Source organism: Carassius gibelio, chromosome B7 (genome assembly GCF_023724105.1).
Source record: "Carassius gibelio isolate Cgi1373 ecotype wild population from Czech Republic chromosome B7, carGib1.2-hapl.c, whole genome shotgun sequence".
In the NCBI taxonomy this organism is placed as follows: Eukaryota; Metazoa; Chordata; class Actinopteri; order Cypriniformes; family Cyprinidae; genus Carassius; species Carassius gibelio.
In genome coordinates, this window is record NC_068402.1 from 38,909,299 (window position 1) to 38,927,316 (window position 18,018).

The window sequence follows — 18,018 nt, forward strand, 5'->3', positions numbered from 1 at the left end:
CACACATCTACTTTATATCAAAATTCTAGAAATCATTTACCCATCAAGTAGGTACCAAACTACATACTTCCCATTGATGAGGAGGAAGTAAAGTGTTTAACACACAAAATTACTTGAGTAATATAAAGCATGCTTAATAGAGAGAATACACATGTATGAGGCAACTTCTGGTGATTAGTTCCTATAACTGAGGTAGAAAACCCTACGAATAGGCTGTAAGGAAAGTTAAACACACAGAAATAAACAGGTTATATAAAACATACATGATACTTAAGAAATGTGTGAGGTAAATACTTGCAATCAATTCAGATTATTGGAAACAATTTTGAACCATTGTTGGTATTAAACCACAAGTGGATTAAACTTCAATGTGGAGACAAAGTCTCTGGAATTTACAGCTGCAGCAAGGAGGTGTTCCCTGGTTTAAGGTTTTTGGTGATCCTGGGCCAAAGGAATGCTTTAGCATCCTTCCTGATTCCTGATAAGGCTGTGGATGTATGCATTGGGGTCACCACAGGGTTCCTGGTCATTTGGTCTTAAGTTTGGGGAACAAAGAGAAATCTTTTCCTGGTGTCCTGACGTCTGCTGGTATGAGATTAGACAGACACAAGAAGGAAAAGGGCGGTGACATCTCCTTTAGCCATTTTAGCACCATGAATATGTTTTATGACACACTAATGGTTCGATGGGAAATCATTCTGAACTGTGGAATGTGGTGTTAGGTTCCTTTACTGAAATGGACTATTCAAGGATAATCCTACAGGTCAAATAGTTGTCCACTAGATAGTTGTCCACATACAAAATTTCTGCTTTACTACCTGTAAACACTTGGGTAGCTCTCTTGGTTATTGCGAGCATGTTGTCACACAGCAAAAATGGCACAACATGGGCTGCTGGTTGTACCAAACAGCAAGACTACCCATTCATAGACCTCTGGACTGCTATGATAGTGCAGATCTTGCCTGAAGTGGAGAAGAGGTCTGTTCTCAGGCAGCAAGCGGACCTGATGGAAAATTCCACTGATATCTGCACTTACAGCCACATGGTGTTGACGGAATCTCACGAGAACGCCCAACAATGAGTCATTTTAGGCAAGTCATGCCACTCAGTCGCCGTCTTGGCAACGCCTCCGGGCAGGTATTTCAGACTAACAAGACCAGCTCCTATCTAAATGCATAAGCATAGAGTCAGAATTGCACTTTCACTGGTCACCGGGACATAAAAACTGCATGCATAGAAACAGCAGTAAAATATGATAGAAATCTCTGAAACATGTTGACGACATTGCCCCAAAATAAGGTTTAAAATGCCCTTTCCCCACAGGTTATACTTTCACTACACATGCACATGGGTTCCTCAACTGTGCAGATATGTCAGTGGAACCAGACGATAGGCTTAAATGTTTCCCGGCTTGACTGTTAAAAGCTTTCCAGCGGGAGGGATGGGACATGTGCATACATCTGCTATCTTTGCCATTACGGAATTTACTTATATAGTTGTTTTGAGGATTGAGGAATTGACATGTCTCTTATAAATTGTCTCTGGCCGAGTGCAGCCCCTAGCAGAAGCAGATCATTCAGAGACAGACCTTGATACCTGAATGAGCAATTGAAGAACAATCTTGTTTTATAATTATGACAAACCAGGTGATGGGGAATGTACCAGGCCTCCTCTGTTTTGGTGACTCTTTGGGATGAAGCTAAGAAACATAGGCAGCCTTAATGAGCTTATTAATCTCATCAGAGTACACAGCAGTTTTCTCTGGGTCTCTCTGAACCGTCCTCTCTGTACTCCTCAGACTAGGCATGACAGACTGAATTGGGCTTGTGAGTTTCAGAGTACCAGGTTTGCGCAGGAGAGTGGTGACATACCGCTGAACATCATTTACCTAGATCCTCTGTGTCCTGCATTCGATAAGTTTAATTGCTTCTTGATCTTCCCTGGATCAAACCACCAGTTTCTCATTTCGATAAGGCAGGAAGTCAAGTTGCAATAACTTCTCAACATTACGGTAAAAAAGACATTGGGACAGGCAGTTGACACTGATGCACTGAGCTGTGGCTTGGGGTGCTGCGAAGGCCCCCCGTATCTGGAAGCACCTCTTTGGTTCACTCTTTGGGGAGATTTGCAAGTTAAACTTGGCCCTTCCTAGCCGGTCCAGAAGTTCGTCCACCCGAGGCATGGGGTACCCGTCGAATTCGGAGACTTCATTCAGGCGGAGGAAGTCATTACAAAAGCGGAGGGTGCCATCTGGCTTTGGGACCATCACAATGGGGCTGGACCACGGACTCCGGGATGGTTCTATTACCCCCAATTTAGCATCTGTTGGACCTCTTCCTCAATAGCCTGCCGACGAGCCTCCGGGACTTGGTAGGGCCGTTGCCTAACGACGACTCCTGGGGACGTCCGGACGTGGTGTTGAAGCACAGAGGAGAGGAGAACACATCCTGGAACTGACTGACCAGGTGCTGCAGCTCCGTCTTCTGGATAGCCGAAAGGTGGGGTTTAACATCCACAACCACGGGCTCGGTGAGGGTCAGGGCAGCTACTTAGTCCCGGGTCCCCACCCATTTCTTTAGGAGGTTGATGTGGTAGAGTTGCTCCGCCTGCCGTCGTCCCGGCAGTAAGTGACCGGTCCAATCCTCTCCATGACAGAGTAGGGTCCCTTCCAGAAGGCCAGAAATTTGCAGGCGGAGCTGGGGACCAAGACCATGACGCGGTCTCCCGGTTGGAACTCCCGCGGTTGGGCTGCCCGGTCGTAATGATGTTGCTGCGCTTGCTGGGCCCTGTTGGTAGACATCATAAAACAGATTGGTAGATTGGGAGGGGGCCTCACCTTCTCTCCCACTGTCGGAGATGAGCAGGGCCGGTCGGCGGTGGGGTCCAGGCGGCCGCCTCGGTCTTCGACGGTTCCCCTTGGGGCTGGCAGGCTGAGTAGCGGCGGACTGCAGCTTCTCGAAGCCGGGCCAATCCCTTCCAAGCAGTACGGCCACCGGTAGGTCCTTCACCAGGCCTACCTCCAATGGCCAGGTGCCTGGGGGGGACGAAATAACCATCTCACTGGCCGGTACTTGGCGAGTGTCTCCGTGCACACAGGTAATCAGTAGGAAGTTTTTCCGGCCGATTCGGGTAGCGCACAGCCGCGACTGGATGAGGGTGACCGCACTGCCTGCTTCGGGGGCTCCCGCCGGCACCAGTTGGTGTACGATGCAGCCTGCCAGCCAGGCTCGCGGAGGCAACGGTGGTTCGGCACTTGGCATGGGCTCATCTCGCGGTGGGGGAACCGTCTGCCTGCTGACTGGTCGCGCAGTGCCTTCGAGCAGGCGTCGCTCCTGGACCACCCTCCGGGGGAATGGCGGCAGCCGGTCCCCTGCACCGCTGGGATGGACAGCATCCGCCAGCTCGATCGACTCCACTAGTTCCCGGATGTCACGTGGGTTCCTTATGCCGACGGCCTGTCGGTGGGCGCAAGGTAGTGCGTGCAGGATGCAATCGACCACCACTCGTTCCGCTACCTGTGTTGGTGTGGGGTTTCCTTCGAACAGCTAGTGCTGGGCGATGCGGCTGAGTTCGGCTGCCTGGGCATGGGTTGGCACCCGGGGCTTGTATTCCCACTTGTGGAACTGCTGGGCGGCACTTACAGGGGAGAGGCCCAGCCTCGCCAGGATCTCTCGCTTAACTTCGACATAACTGTCAGCACTCATCAGGGGGAGCAAGAAGTAAGCCCTCTGTGATTCACCGGTGAGTAGGGGTGCCAGCGCACGTGCCCACTCGTCCTCTGGCCATCCCTCTCGGTGGGCAGTGTCTTCGAAAACCTGAAGGAAGGCTTCCACATCGTCATCGGCTGTCATCTCGGGTAACAGACGGCAGCGAGTTCACCCTCCGTCCTGCCCAGGCGAGTGGCGAGGTGTTCCGCTATTTGCTGCTGCCGGATGCTAACTTCAGCGAGGCGTTGTAAGACGTCCTCCATCGCAGGGACGCGCGTGCCGCCTTCTGTGGTGCTGGTGACAGATACAGGAAAAAAAGAAAAAAATTAGGAGTTGGGGCGGTGATCTTGTCGGTGATTCCTCACTGTACTGCCCGCATTCTCCACCACTGTCACGGGGTGAAGAATCACTCGAAAAGAGGTACGTGAAATCAAAAAGTGAAAGTGGGTGTCCAAACATGCTCCAAAGTGGCTGGGCTGTCGGTCACTCGCTGCTTTCTGAAAAGTGAAGAGAGAGGGGTTAGACCAGCGTTGCATTCGGTTCAAGAACCTCTTCTGAGTGTAACATGTGCTCCTTTTAAATGTGCTGGCTGATGACCGATCAGCCGGTGACGAGGAAGTGCAGGTGTTTTGCTTTGGTTTCCAGGGCGACGCTGATTCCTCTGGGAGTGCTCGTCACAATATATATATATATAGCAAAAGCAGTAATATCGTGAAATATGTTTACTGTTTAAAATAACTGTTTTCTATTTGAATATATTTTAAAATGTAATTTATTCCTGTGATCCAAGCTGTATTTTCAGCATCATTACTCCTCTCTTCACTGTATCATCATTCAGAAATCATTCTAATATGATGATTTGCTGATTATCATTATTAAAAACATAGGAGTAAATTTTTCAGTATTCTTTGATGAATAGAAGGATCCAAAGATCAGCATTTATTTGAAATAAAACGTTTTGCAACATTATACACCATATTATTAAAAAGCTTATTAATACTTTTATTTAGCAAGGATTCTTTAAATTGATCAAAAGTAATGATAAAGATGTAATTTTACAAAAAAAAATGTCTATTTCATATAAATGCTGTTCTTCTGAACTTTCTATTCATCAAATAAAAATAAAAAAATCTACTCCACTGTTTTCAACATTATCATAATATTTTTTTTTTTTTTTTTTGAGCAGCAAATACGAATATCTGAATTATTTCTGAAGGATCAAGTGAATGGAGTAATGATGCTAAAAATTCAGCTTTGAAATCTCAATAAATTACATTTTGAAATGTATTCAAATAAAAATCAGTTATTTTAGCCTGTTAACTGTCACTCACGTTTTTGAAGATAGACTTGAATGTGCATGATACAAACCTAAATTTTTATAATTCATGACTGAAAACATTTTGTATCATGTTTTTGATGTACCATTTACATGGCAATGCAATGTCTGATTTTAAAATGGGTTTTGAAGGATGAATTTTGAGATTTTATGTTTTCAAGTGATATATAACTTCTGATGATTTCTAAAATGTAATAGAGAAAAAGGCCACGAGGAAGTCTTTTTTTTAAACGAAGGTCAAAGCTCCTTTTGTAATGTAGATTTCTGAGGGTGCACCCTTTTCATAAATTCATCTATTACTTTTCCTACATAATTTCTAACAAAAAATATTGGTAAAATATATATTTGGGAGTCTTAGACCTTTCCAACGATATATAGTTTGTCAAAATTAGATTAGATTTGATTGTAATATAGTATAGTCAACGTAGGCGTCCCGTATACGGGAAGGGGTGACATTTAACAGGTTAAATAGGCTAGTAAAAATATTTCAAGGTTTTATTGTTTAGCTGTACTTTGGATCAAATAAATACAGGCTTGGTGAACAGAACAGACTTCTTTAAAAAAAACATTAACAAGCTTACTGTTCAAAAACTTTTGATTGGTAGTGTATAGGCAACTTAAATCTTTCTATAATTTCAAGCTTTCAATTGGCTTAGAAATCTATAACTGCTGGACAACAACAAATAATAATAATTTGTTTATATACTACAATTTTTTTTTTTTTTTTTATCACATAATAAGGCAGAATAGTTTCTATCTGTTATATTAAAAGTGGGGGGACACACGTCCCCTGCGTAATCTACGCCCCTGGTCTCCACTGAGCTGAATTTGCGGTGTAGCAACACTGGAAGCACTTTAAGAAATACTCTGCAGGATCCACTAGTAGGTGTGAGGTAGATACAATTCTCTGACATACTTGCTGTGTTAGTTGGATCATCACGTGCTATACGGTGTACCACTGGTAGATGTATTCCAACACAGTCACTGCATATAACAATAGCATGCATAAGAGCCTTTGTGTAAAGGTCTTTCTTTACATTTTTGATGAGTAGACTGTAGCCTAAGACTATCCTATTTTTATTGGCTTTCAAGGATGTTATAATGTATATTATAATGTTATTGTTGTTTTACGTCTTCCTTTCATTTTACAATTACATTCAGTTCAGTTTTTGAGGTTACACATCTCTGGTTAATGTAGTCTTGCACATCACTAGCATCACTTCCCATCAGAAATATAGGGGTGGTGTTGGCGCAGTGGATAAGATGCATGCCTTTGGTGTGATAGAACCGGGTTTGAATCCACTGTGAGACACCAATGTGTCCCCGAGCAAGACACTTAAAGGGTTAGTTCGCCCAAAAATGAAAATTATGTCATTAATAACTCACCCTTATGCTGTTCCAAACATGTAAGGCCTCCTTTTATCTTTGAAACACAGTTTAAGATATTTTAGATTTATTCCGAGAACTCTCAGCTCCTCCATTGAAGCTGTGTGTACGGTATACTGTCCATGTCCAGAAAGGGAAGAAAAACATCATAAAAGTAGTCAATGTGACATCAGAGGGTCCGTTGGAATTTTTTGAAGTATCGAAAATACATTTTGGTCCAAAAATATTTTTATTCAGCATTGTCTTCTCTTCCGTGTCTGTGTGAGAGAGAGTTCAAATCAAAGCAGCTGGATTTCCGGTTCGCGAACGAATCATTCAGTTCACCAAATCGAACTGAATCGTTTTAAACGGTTCGCATCTCTAATACGCATTAATCCACAAATGACTTAAGCTGTTAACTTTTTTAATGTGGCTGACACTCCCTCTGAGTTCAAACAAACCAATATCCCGGAGTAATTCATGTACTCAAACAGTACATTGACTGAACTGCTGTGATGAACACTGAGCCGAGCCAGATAACGAACAATAGACTGACTCGTTCACGAGTGAACAACCGTTTCTGTCAGATGTGTCCGATTCGTGTACCGAGGAGCTGATGATACTGCGCATGTGTGATTCAGCGTGAAGCAGACCGACACACAGAGCGTCTGAACTGAACTGATTCTTTTGGTGATTGATTCTGAACTGATTCTGTGCTAGTGTTATGGGTGCGGGTAAACCGAAGGCTTGAATCAAGGGCAATCATCGCCAATGACGCCATTACGTCGAGCGCAAAAGAACTGGTGAACCGTTTTCTTCAAACGGTTTATTGAATCGAACTGTCCGAATGAACTACTGGTGATCCAAACAACGATGCAAACGGTTGTTCACTCGTGAACGAGTCAGTCTATTGTTCGTTATCTGGCTCGGCTCGGTGTTCATCACAGCAGTTCAGTCAATGTACTGTTTGAGTACATGAATTACTCCAGGATATTAGTTTGTTTGAACTCAAAGGCAGTGTCAGCCACATTAAAAAAGTTAACAGCTTAAGTCATTTGTGGTTTAATGCGTATTAGAGATGCGAACCGTTTAAAACGATTCAGTTCAATTTGGTGAACTGAATGATTCGTTCGCGAACCGGAAATCCAGCTGCTTTGATTTGAACTCTCTCTCACACAGACACGGAAGAGAAGACAATGCTGAATAAAGTCGTCGTTTTTGCTATTTTTGGACCAAAATGTATTTTCGATGCTTCAAAAAATTCCAATGGACCCTCTGATGTCACATGGACTACTTTGATGATGTTTTTCTTACCTTTCTGGACATGGACAGTATACCGTACACACAGCTTCAATGGAGGGACTGAGAGCTCTCGGACTAAATCTAAAATATCTTAAGCGGTGTTCCGAAGATAAAAGGAGGCCTTACATGTTTGGAACAGCATAAGGGTGAGTTATTAATGACATAATTTTCATTTTTGGGTGAACTAACCCTTTAACCCCTAGTTGCTCCAGAGGCGTGCAACCTCTAACATATATAGCAATTGTAAGTTGCTTTGGATAAAAGCATTAGCTAAATGTAAATCCACTTTTGCAGATCTACAACTGAATGTTCCAATTTTCAAATCAGACAATTCATTACCTTGCAAATTACACTTTAAAATGTATTGGCAGGCTCCTCACCTTGTCATAATACAAAAAAAAAATCATCCACGAATGATAACAATTTATGTTTGAATAGTGCACTTTTAAGTCTATGTTCAGAAAGGGGGGTTAAAGGGATAGTTCACCCAAAAATCTAAATTATGGCTATTATGTAATTATGTATTAATAACTCAAGTTCAAAAAGATCCAGTTACATCAAATGATTCTTTCACGAGCCGGATATCACAAACTGCTTTGTTTTGAACTCTCTCACAACAGACACTGAAGAGAAGACAATGCTGAATAAAGTCGTAGTTTTGCTATTTTTGGACCAAAATGTATTTTCGATGCTTCAAAAAATTCTAACTGACCCTCTGGTGTCACATGGACTACTTTGATGATGTTTTTCTTACCTTTCTGGACCGTGCACACAGTTTCAATGGAGGGACTACGAGCTCTCAGACTAAATCGAAAATATCTTAAACTGTGTTCCCGAAGATAAACAGTATATTTCACGGGTTTGGAACGACATGAGGGTGAGTTATTAACTCCTTTACGTGCAAGCATCGCCGACGGACCCAGTTTATTATTGTTTCACTTTCACAGCATGTTAAACTGCAGACTTTGCTTGGACATTCGGCTTGTCAATCTGACAGTCCCAAAACCGGACAGCGTCAGATCGTGTCACATGGTTCGAGAACACTTCCTGGTTCATATTTGCTCACAACAAAACTGAAACACCTCTGTACACACGAAATATCCGAATAATAAACCAGCGATTATGATAGAAATGCTTGGTATGAGATTTTCTTGAGATCTGGGGCATTTTATAAAAAATATTAAAAATGTACATCTGAAATGCTAACTTGTGCAGTGGTGTAAAAGGCTATAAATAGCATGTTTTTACGATAGTAAACGACCAAATTCCACCCGTGATCGCTAAAGGAAGTTATTATAAACACTCGATGAGTAAAAGTGTACTAATAATTTCATAAATTGTCTGATGTAGCTTGATGCTAACGTTAGCTCCAATGCTACTAATAGCAGGTGCATTTCTTCTTCATAATGCATTTCTGTTACAATAATTCACGTCAAGGTCGTAAGAAAATGTTTTGTTGTATTTTTATAGTAAGACTTTTGATAAATAAGGAGTAAATGCAAAGAGAGACTGAAGTGAGATCGCTGCTTTGTTGTTTTGTAAACATAAAAAATTCCACAAAAAGGCTCATAAAGGTGTTATAAAAACAAAAGAATAAAGATAAAGAATAATGCGGATAATGTGTCATACCTGGCGGAGGTGTGAAAGACTCGTTTGGTGAGAACAATAGAACCATGAATCGGGGAGTTTTCAAAGCCAACACACATATAGAAAACACAGGAGTGTTTACATGTGAGATCTTACTGAGATGACAAGGGCCATAAATCAATCTGATTGACCTTCTCTAAAAACACACATGACATGGCCTTAGAAAATATTTCATAAAATTCAGAGTTTTACAGATTGGATTATGAAATTTCTAATGAAGTTTTGAAAGATTTGTGGCTTTAGCTACACTGTATATCTAAACTCATATCTTACATCAACATTTTTTTTAAACATTAAAAAAATATGTTTTTAATATTTTTATTTTTGTTTTTATGTTTGAGCTAATATATCTCTATTATCATAACAGTCTGAGTGATTCTGATTCCTGAACAGTAAACTTTGAATTGTCAGCTTTGTGAAAAAATGTTGATTATGTATCTAGTCAGAAAGAATTATGAGCAGAAACCTTTTTATTTTGGGTATGCCATTTCTGTCTCCATGCCAAAAAAGGGGGGTGACTGGTAATTAATGACATAATTTTGATTTTTGGGTGAACTATCCCGTTAAGAGGAGGACAGTTAAGAGGTTAATCAGTTTCAGAAGAGTCTATATGTTATTGATTCAGAACAAACTAAAGGTTTATTGGCTGCAGCTCACTGTGTTTCACTCTCATATAAATGAGGTATTAATAACTTCATGTGTTTATATTGTAATCAGGGCTGTTTCTGATCAAAAGAGGTTCATCTGCAAAGTCTTACTTCCATTATCACTGAACAGAATTCAGGAGACAAGATCATCAGTGAAGCCTTCAGAGATACACTGTGTCTTGTCTACACTTTAGTGACTTTAAATAGATAGAAAAACTTGCCTTTCAAAAAACTGCAAAATATTACCCATTTTTAAAATTTAATGCATGACAAATAAACAGCATCTAACCTTACATTTCTATATTTATTTATTCTATATTTCTATATTTATATCTGACTGTGTTTCTCCTCCTTGTCCTCAACTTTCTGTGTGAGCTAAAGCTGCCCGTTTCAGTTTTAAGTATTGTATTTATAATAATAATAATAATAATAATAATAATAATAATAATAATAATAATAATAATGTTCTGATCATTCCTCTTCTGCAGCTTCAGTTGATTCAACACTGATTCCAGTCAGCAGCTCAAACTCTGAGAAGAAATCAAGTCAAACTACAGCAGCTTCTACAGAACAAGGTACATGATCACTGACACACATCAGCAGTCGATGAACAATGAAGTCAAACAGAGCTAAGATGTATTTGATCAAATATGATGCATCAGAACTGAAATCCTCCTCGTTATACAGAGACACAGACTCCTCAAACCCACGAGACAACAGCTACACAGAGAGGTATTTCTGTCTTACTCATCTCAGTGGTTTAATGTGACTCTTACAGTAGAATTGGTATTCACATAACTGATTTACTGTAGACTTTAAGAGAAGCTTATCACTGGTCTTGTTTAATTTGTAGACCTCAAGCACTTGTTTTCTCTTTCACAAAAAGCAAATCAATGTGAAAGCTAGCTCACTTTCTTCACAAAGATGAATGGGACTTTGGTTCTTGAAGTTTCATTACATAACTATCAAAATCACAGTGAACTCATATTAATAATCTTTCTATGTTACACAGCACCTCAACTGAGATTTTTGTGTTCATGCATTAAAATATATTTTTTGAATATGGTGAATCTGAACTAAAAAACCTTCCTCTATAAAATCATTATGTGTGTTTGTGAGTGATTTCAGTGGTTTTATTCACATTCTGTTGTTCTTCTAGAATCAGTCTCTAAATATACAACAGATTCTCTGTGGAGATGTTAGAACAGCTGATCATAACTTTGACTTCATGTCATGTCTCTTGTTCATCAACACCAATCCACCAATCCAGAATTATTTCATCATGTCACTGAGATATCAAGTCTCCAAACTATCCTAAACAATCATGTTACTTATGATTTTATGTATCTGTCGTAATAGTTGTTTTTTTTTATCTTTGATTTCAAAGACAGTGATATACAGTAGATGTTCTGCTGTTGTTTTCATCTGAATCTGAATGTGTCTCTCTTTATATTCTCTCCGTCAGTGATCATGATTGTTGTTGCTGTTCTGGTTACTGCTGTTATTCTTTGGGTGGTTCGCAAAAAAAGAGCTGGTGAGTATTTCGAGTTTAAATCATTTACAAATATTTAGAGATTCTCATCAGTGTCAGTTTCATCACGGAAATCTGCTAGGATGTGATGTTAAATATGTGTGTGATCAAATATTTGGCTTGACTGAACCTTAATCTACAAACTAACAAGAACATGTATTATATGCATTATAATTATTGTAGACTTTTATTGTTTGCATTATTTTTGTTGGTGAGCTCTCATAAATATTCCCATTATTTTTCAGACAACAGAAAAGGGAATAATGACTCTGTGGTAAGTATCATAATACCAGTGACTCATGATTGATACATTAGCTAGCTATTATTACGTCTATAATCACTGCTCCAGAGCAGAAGGTCTCAGTTATCTGTACTTTTATTAGTCAGGTTAGATAAATGCATCAGCTGAATGAAAAGTTAGTATGTTTACTGTTTCTTTTTAAATGTCAGAGATAACAGTAAATATAATGGATCCAATCATATCTTCACTGTTTCCATTAATGTTTAGGAGCAGAAAGATGATGAGACTTATACTGAGATTGGCACAAACTGGAAAATCGAAGCCAAAAATAACAAGGTGAGTAAAACACTTCCCTGTTCTTCTGTTGATGCCCACTATCGCCATCCAACTTCTCTTAACAGTTTGACACAAGTCTTATTTTTAGGCTCTAACATCATGCTGTAATATTTGTGTTAACACTTGCATCTTGTTTGACAATATTTGTGATGTTCATGCAGGTTCATGACTATGAAGTGATTTATTCTTTTATCACACGAGCAACAGTTGAACCTCAGGATGACTTCATTTGTGGACAAGAACCATCAGAAATAAGTTAAACAGTTATTAATTAAACAAAGACCTCCTAATATCTATCACAGATAAATATTAACCTTATATTATTGACTCCTAAGGGTTTCATTCAGTCCCATTGTAAATACTGTCTCACATTTTAACACACATTCCCAAGTGGTGATCTGATTGAAATGTTTTGGTCAGTTTGGGATGTTTATTTCAACATAGCTGCCTGCTTGCTGAATTAATACTAGTGCGTTTATTTATAATTCTGGATTATGCATCAACCTCTGTGCTTGTACAAATAAAATAAAATACATTTTCTCTCTTAGATCATTCTCATTTAATCATCTGTTTTCTTGAGTGATTACTGCAGACTAGTTATCTAATTATGAAAACCGAAAGTTAAGTAATGATTTAAATGTTTATCAATAAGACGTGAATGATAATGTAGGGTTGAACACTTGAGCAGCTGCTTTCAGTAACACTTGTAATATCAGATTTTATTTGTTAGTAATAAATGTAAGACATGAAGCAGTCTGTCAAATGTACATTAACAGTGAATTATTCTTGGATAGATATGTTAGATATCATACAGAAACCTCTTGATTGTATGTGTTCAAAGCAAAACTATGTCTGTTAGTGCGCAGATTGTGTCTGTGAGAGACTTAAGTCTCAATAGTTTTTAATTTTAAATATGTTGCAATTTAAGAAGAAACAGAAAAAAATAATGCCTAGGGAGTCATTTTATGATTTAATCATTAATCTCTTTGTTTGCCTCTCTAATTCCCACAAGTTCCGATGATATTCAGTCAAACAAACAGTCTGTGGTAAATTCTTACATCTATGCAAATGCATCTGGTAAACAGGAAAATCGCAAAAAAAAAAAAAGAGGTAGTTTTGTTCAAAAACAAACTCTGTTCTCAGTTCATAAAGTCTATTCAAGTGTCCATCAACAAAAAATTTAATAAAAAGTCTTGAGACAAAAACACTGTACAACATCCAAAAAGTTTAACCGTGAAATAGAGATAAGGAAAAATAATTCTAAGTCCCAGAGCACTGGTTTAACAGTAAAATAAGTACTGTCAAAAGAGCATCAAAGAGTAACGTGTCAAAAACTGCATGGGAAGAATTTCCTCTAAACAATAGCAACAGAAGTCATCCGTTCAGAAATCAGCTTCGTTTTAACAACCACAAAAAAAAAAAAAAAAAAAAAAAATCCATGTATTTATTCCGGATGTCAACTGTAGTTGGTAAATGCACAGGTACAGTTCCACAGCAATCACACTCCTGTGAGGTCCGTGTACGTTTTGATTTCATGTATTATTTAGAATGCAATAACAAGAAAGGGTAAAATGGTTAGTTTATTCGTTTTCTGTTCAGTTTAACAAACGGAAAATGAGATTTTGGCTAGATTTAAAATTTTTCGCTTAGGGTTTACAAATCGGTTTATGCCTTCAGCTCGGTCTTTCCATTCTTTCAGGCAGAATAATATTTGAATCATATGTTGGTGGGCACATAATTCATGCTGCTGCGACTCGCAAGTGACCCGTTTAAATGATTTCTAGGTTACAGTCTCCCCGGATAAAAGTGGAAATAAAAATAATAGATTAACAATAATAGACTGAACAGTTCCATGATAATATGTCTGTAACATGTACCAATCTTGTCTTTGAAGTCAAAAGGAACTAGGTAGATATGTGTGTGACATTAATAAATAATTGTGAAAATTAATAAAGTTAAATTCATGAAATAAATTAGTAATATTTGTTCCCTTTCGAAAGCTTCAGTCATTCCTGCGCTGCTCAGCGCATTCGGAAATGTCTTATTCATGACCAGCTGTGAATAATGTGTGTAAAATAGGTTGATGATGTCATCAGGGCGCTCGCCCACAACACGGGGCTATAAATAGAAATGCCACAGTTGCATCCACAGGTGTTTTGTCTTTAGATCATTCCGTGCATGTGTGCGTCAGGAAGATTCTTCTCGTCGGCTACAGATCTTCTCGCATGGCATGCTCAGCAACAGGCGTGTTTATTGACAAAAGCTCAAAAAGTCAGAAAGCACGACCAGGTCACAGGGTAACACAGGGGCGGACACAAGGCTGATGGCACAGTGACACAGGGACCTCGGTGGGCAACGGATGATGGTGCTTGCTTCAGTGATGATCCCTCGAATCCCGGTGAGTGTGCAGTCCTCGTGAAGGTGAACAGTAATCCAGTGCTAGATGAAGATCCAGGAACAACGACGACACAGGACGGCTCAGGCAGGAACTACGAACACAGGAAACAGGTACGGGAGCACACCGGGGAGAAACAACGATCTGACAACATGAAACACCAGTTACTGAACTTATATAGGAGACAAACGATTGAAACCACCTGGCGCTGCTGATCATCGCTGATCAGTGACCACGCCCATAGACACACATATAACAACACATTAGAAGAGAGAGAGAGAGTGTATTCATGAACCGTGACACCCAGGCCAGGCATCAGGACTGTCCTGATAAGAAGAGGAAGTCCTGACGCTCTGGTGCCCCTGCTGGTGGGGGTAGTCCCTCACGGGATGGGACCCTTTCGCCCCACCCGTTACCCTCACAAAACTCCTCCATCCACGCCACTTTGTGTGATTCGGGGGTAGGCAGTTTCCAGCGAGGTATTAGATGTTCCAGTGTTTCCTGCCATCATTCAGGACACGGAACATCTAACATCCCCTCAAAAGGAAGCATTAAATATTGGAGTCTGGCAGCGTGGAAACTTCTGCATTTCTGCATGGGTGCTGAGCCCAGTACGGATAGGATACAGGATCCAATTCATTCATCATCCTCCACGTTTCAATGGCCTGGTCTCCACTTCTGGTCAAAGAGGTGTAACGCATATGCAGGTCATCGATTCATGGGTTAAATTCAGGCATATAACATGAAACCTCTTTACACTAAATGCCTGGCCTGGCGCCAGCCTGACCGGACTTTAAATTATTTACGATACCGGTGCGAGCCTCAAAGGAGACACTAAACCCCCAACATTCCACACACACAAAAATAAACCTTTCTTAAAGTTCCTGCAGAACTAAAGAATCTGCAGTTTTAATCGTGTGCTAATCAAACGTTAAATGTGTGTAATTCTGCATTTGAATGTAACTTCGTGTTTCTATCAGTTATATATGTACTGTTTGGTGTTTTTGGAATTGTCATGTTGTGACCCAACTATTCCCCTGTGTAAAATGTGTGTAAAATCTATTAATCTTGAATTACGAACTTGCTAGAATATCACTGATGAAATCTGACAAGCCCTAAATCATTAGGGTGGGTGTTTCTACAGAGACAAAGGAACTTTTCCCCGCTTCAGATCGCGGACGTTCATTGGTTGTTCACGTGAACAGAGGCGTGAACCATCTCAAGCCATAAGAGCCGACCGAACAAGGTCCGCCCTGGCTCTTCTTCTGCTCTTCCCTCACACACGCTGCTAACCGGCTGCGACCCTTGTCGGTCCCGCGAGTCCCTCGGCAAGGCCGCGCTCATATCGCTGTCCCTCTCAGCCAGGAGGCAGAGAGGACAGCCATTATCATGGCTCCTCTGGAAGCTTTCATTTTCGTTGTTTTGTTTTCTTTTCTTTACTAAGTTTATTCGCCTATTCGCCTCTCCACATGAGGAAGATGAATTCTGAAACACTGCCTTGTTAAACCTTTCGAATACCGCGCTCACGCTGCTCCACGCTCACACCAAGATCCAGCGCTGCTCCAGCGTGCGCCGGGCTCCAGCACAGCACTAATGATAGGATAATGTTTTCATGGCCAGAGAATATTTTTCCTTGAATTATAAGAAGTGATAACTTTATTGAAGATTGATAGGTCAATCTTACGGCCGTTTGATGACTGTTTGATTTGCAGTAATTTACAGCAAGAGATATCACAATAATTGATATGAAGAATGGAATATTGACATATTAATGAGTAAATTACAGTGCCCTGTAATTAGCTATTGGTATAGACAATTGAGCTATTTTTCATAATCAATAAAATTTATTGTAACTGTCATATGAGATATATACATACATACATACATATATATATATATATATATATATATATATATATATATATATATATATATATATATATATATATATATATTAATCATATTCCTGATAAATTATTCAAATTCCCTATATATCATTTGAGTTAATTATTATATGTGACCCATTGTTGTTACAGAGGCCATAGAACATGTTCCTCTTCCAAAGAGAGAGTCGGGCTATTACAGCAGATAGTTCCTGGTTCCCAAAAAGGGTAGGGGACTGCGTCCAATCTTGGATCTTCGAGGCTTGAACCGTACAGTCAAAGCGCTCAAGTTCAAGACGTTAACCATCAAGGCGGTCATGTCGGAAATTCAGCATTGCGATTGGTTCATCACGATCGATCTGAAGGACACATATTTTCATATAGAAATTTTGCCACAACACAGGAAATTCTGGTAGCACTTTATTTTACAGTCCTGTTCCTCATGTACATACTATGTACTTATTATAGTAATTACAATAACTATGTAATAACTAGGTACTAACCCTGAACCTACCCCTAAACCTAACCCTACCCCATGTAGTTACCTTGTATTACCAGAACTTTCTTAGATAAGTACACTGTAAGTACACTATAAGTACATGCTAGTACACTTACTGTAAAATAAAGTGCAACTGAAATTCCTGAGGTTCGCTTTCGAGGGCGAAGTGTACCAATTTCAGGTTCTTCCATTTGGCCTAGCCTTATCCCTCCGCACATACACAAAATACATGGATGCAGCACTGGCTCCATTACGACTCCAGGGTATTCGCATTTTGAATTACATTGACGATTTGCTGATACTAGCACAATCACAGGAGATGGCGCTACAACACAGAGACATCGTGTTAGCTCATCTAGTTTCTCTGGGGTTGAGACTCAACACCGAGAAAAGTGTTCTCTGTCCGGCCCAGAGAATGACTTATCTCGGGATTCGTTTGGGATTCGATCACGATGAGGGCACAACTGTCTCCCGCTCGAATTGAGACCATTTGGCAGACCATGAGCAAGTTCAGGCTAGGCCAGGATCACACTCTGTTCGTCATGAAACTAAATATGTTAGGTTTCATGGCTTCAGCATCCACGGTGATTCCTTTTGGGGCTGTTGCACATGAGACTGTTTCAGTTGTGGCTAAAAGCCAGATGATTTCATCCAAGAGCCAATCCTCAAAGGCAAATAAAAGTGACGTGCCGCGGGCTTCGTACAATATCTCTGTGGATCAGGTTCCACTCTAGGGGCACCGTGTCATCGCAGATTGCTAACGACAGATGCCTCCCAGATGGGCTGGGGAGCAGTCTTGGCCACCCAACTCAAGGGGAATGGGATCATCAGCACGATTGGCACATCTATTGCCTCGAGCTGATGGCCGTTTTTCTGGCTTTGAAATCTTTCCTCCATCATTTAAGGGGCTGTCATGTCCTTGTATGGGTGGACAAAATGCGAATGTATGCATTTCCTCCAGTCTCTCATCTCCCGGGAGTCCTAGCCAGAGTTCGCCAACAAAGATCTTGCCTCTTGCTGATAGCGCCACATTGGCCGAACAGAGTATGGTTCTCGGAGATAATATCTCTCCTCGACAGCTCGCCATGGGTGATTCCAGAGAGGAGGGACCTTCTGTCTCAGGCAGGGA

The 18,018-nt window shown here is 40.5% G+C and overlaps 1 protein-coding gene across 1 annotated transcript in view; it reads left to right on the plus strand.

Moving 5' to 3' along the window:
- Positions 1-10,638: 10,638 nt before the first annotated feature.
- LOC127962605 (uncharacterized) overlaps positions 10,639-18,018 on the plus strand; it is a 384,402-nt gene continuing 377,022 nt past the window's right edge. The window contains exon 1 of the mRNA XM_052562232.1: positions 10,639-10,736. Coding sequence (XP_052418192.1) covers positions 10,639-10,736 — 98 coding nt within the window. The remainder of the gene's footprint in view (positions 10,737-18,018) is intronic.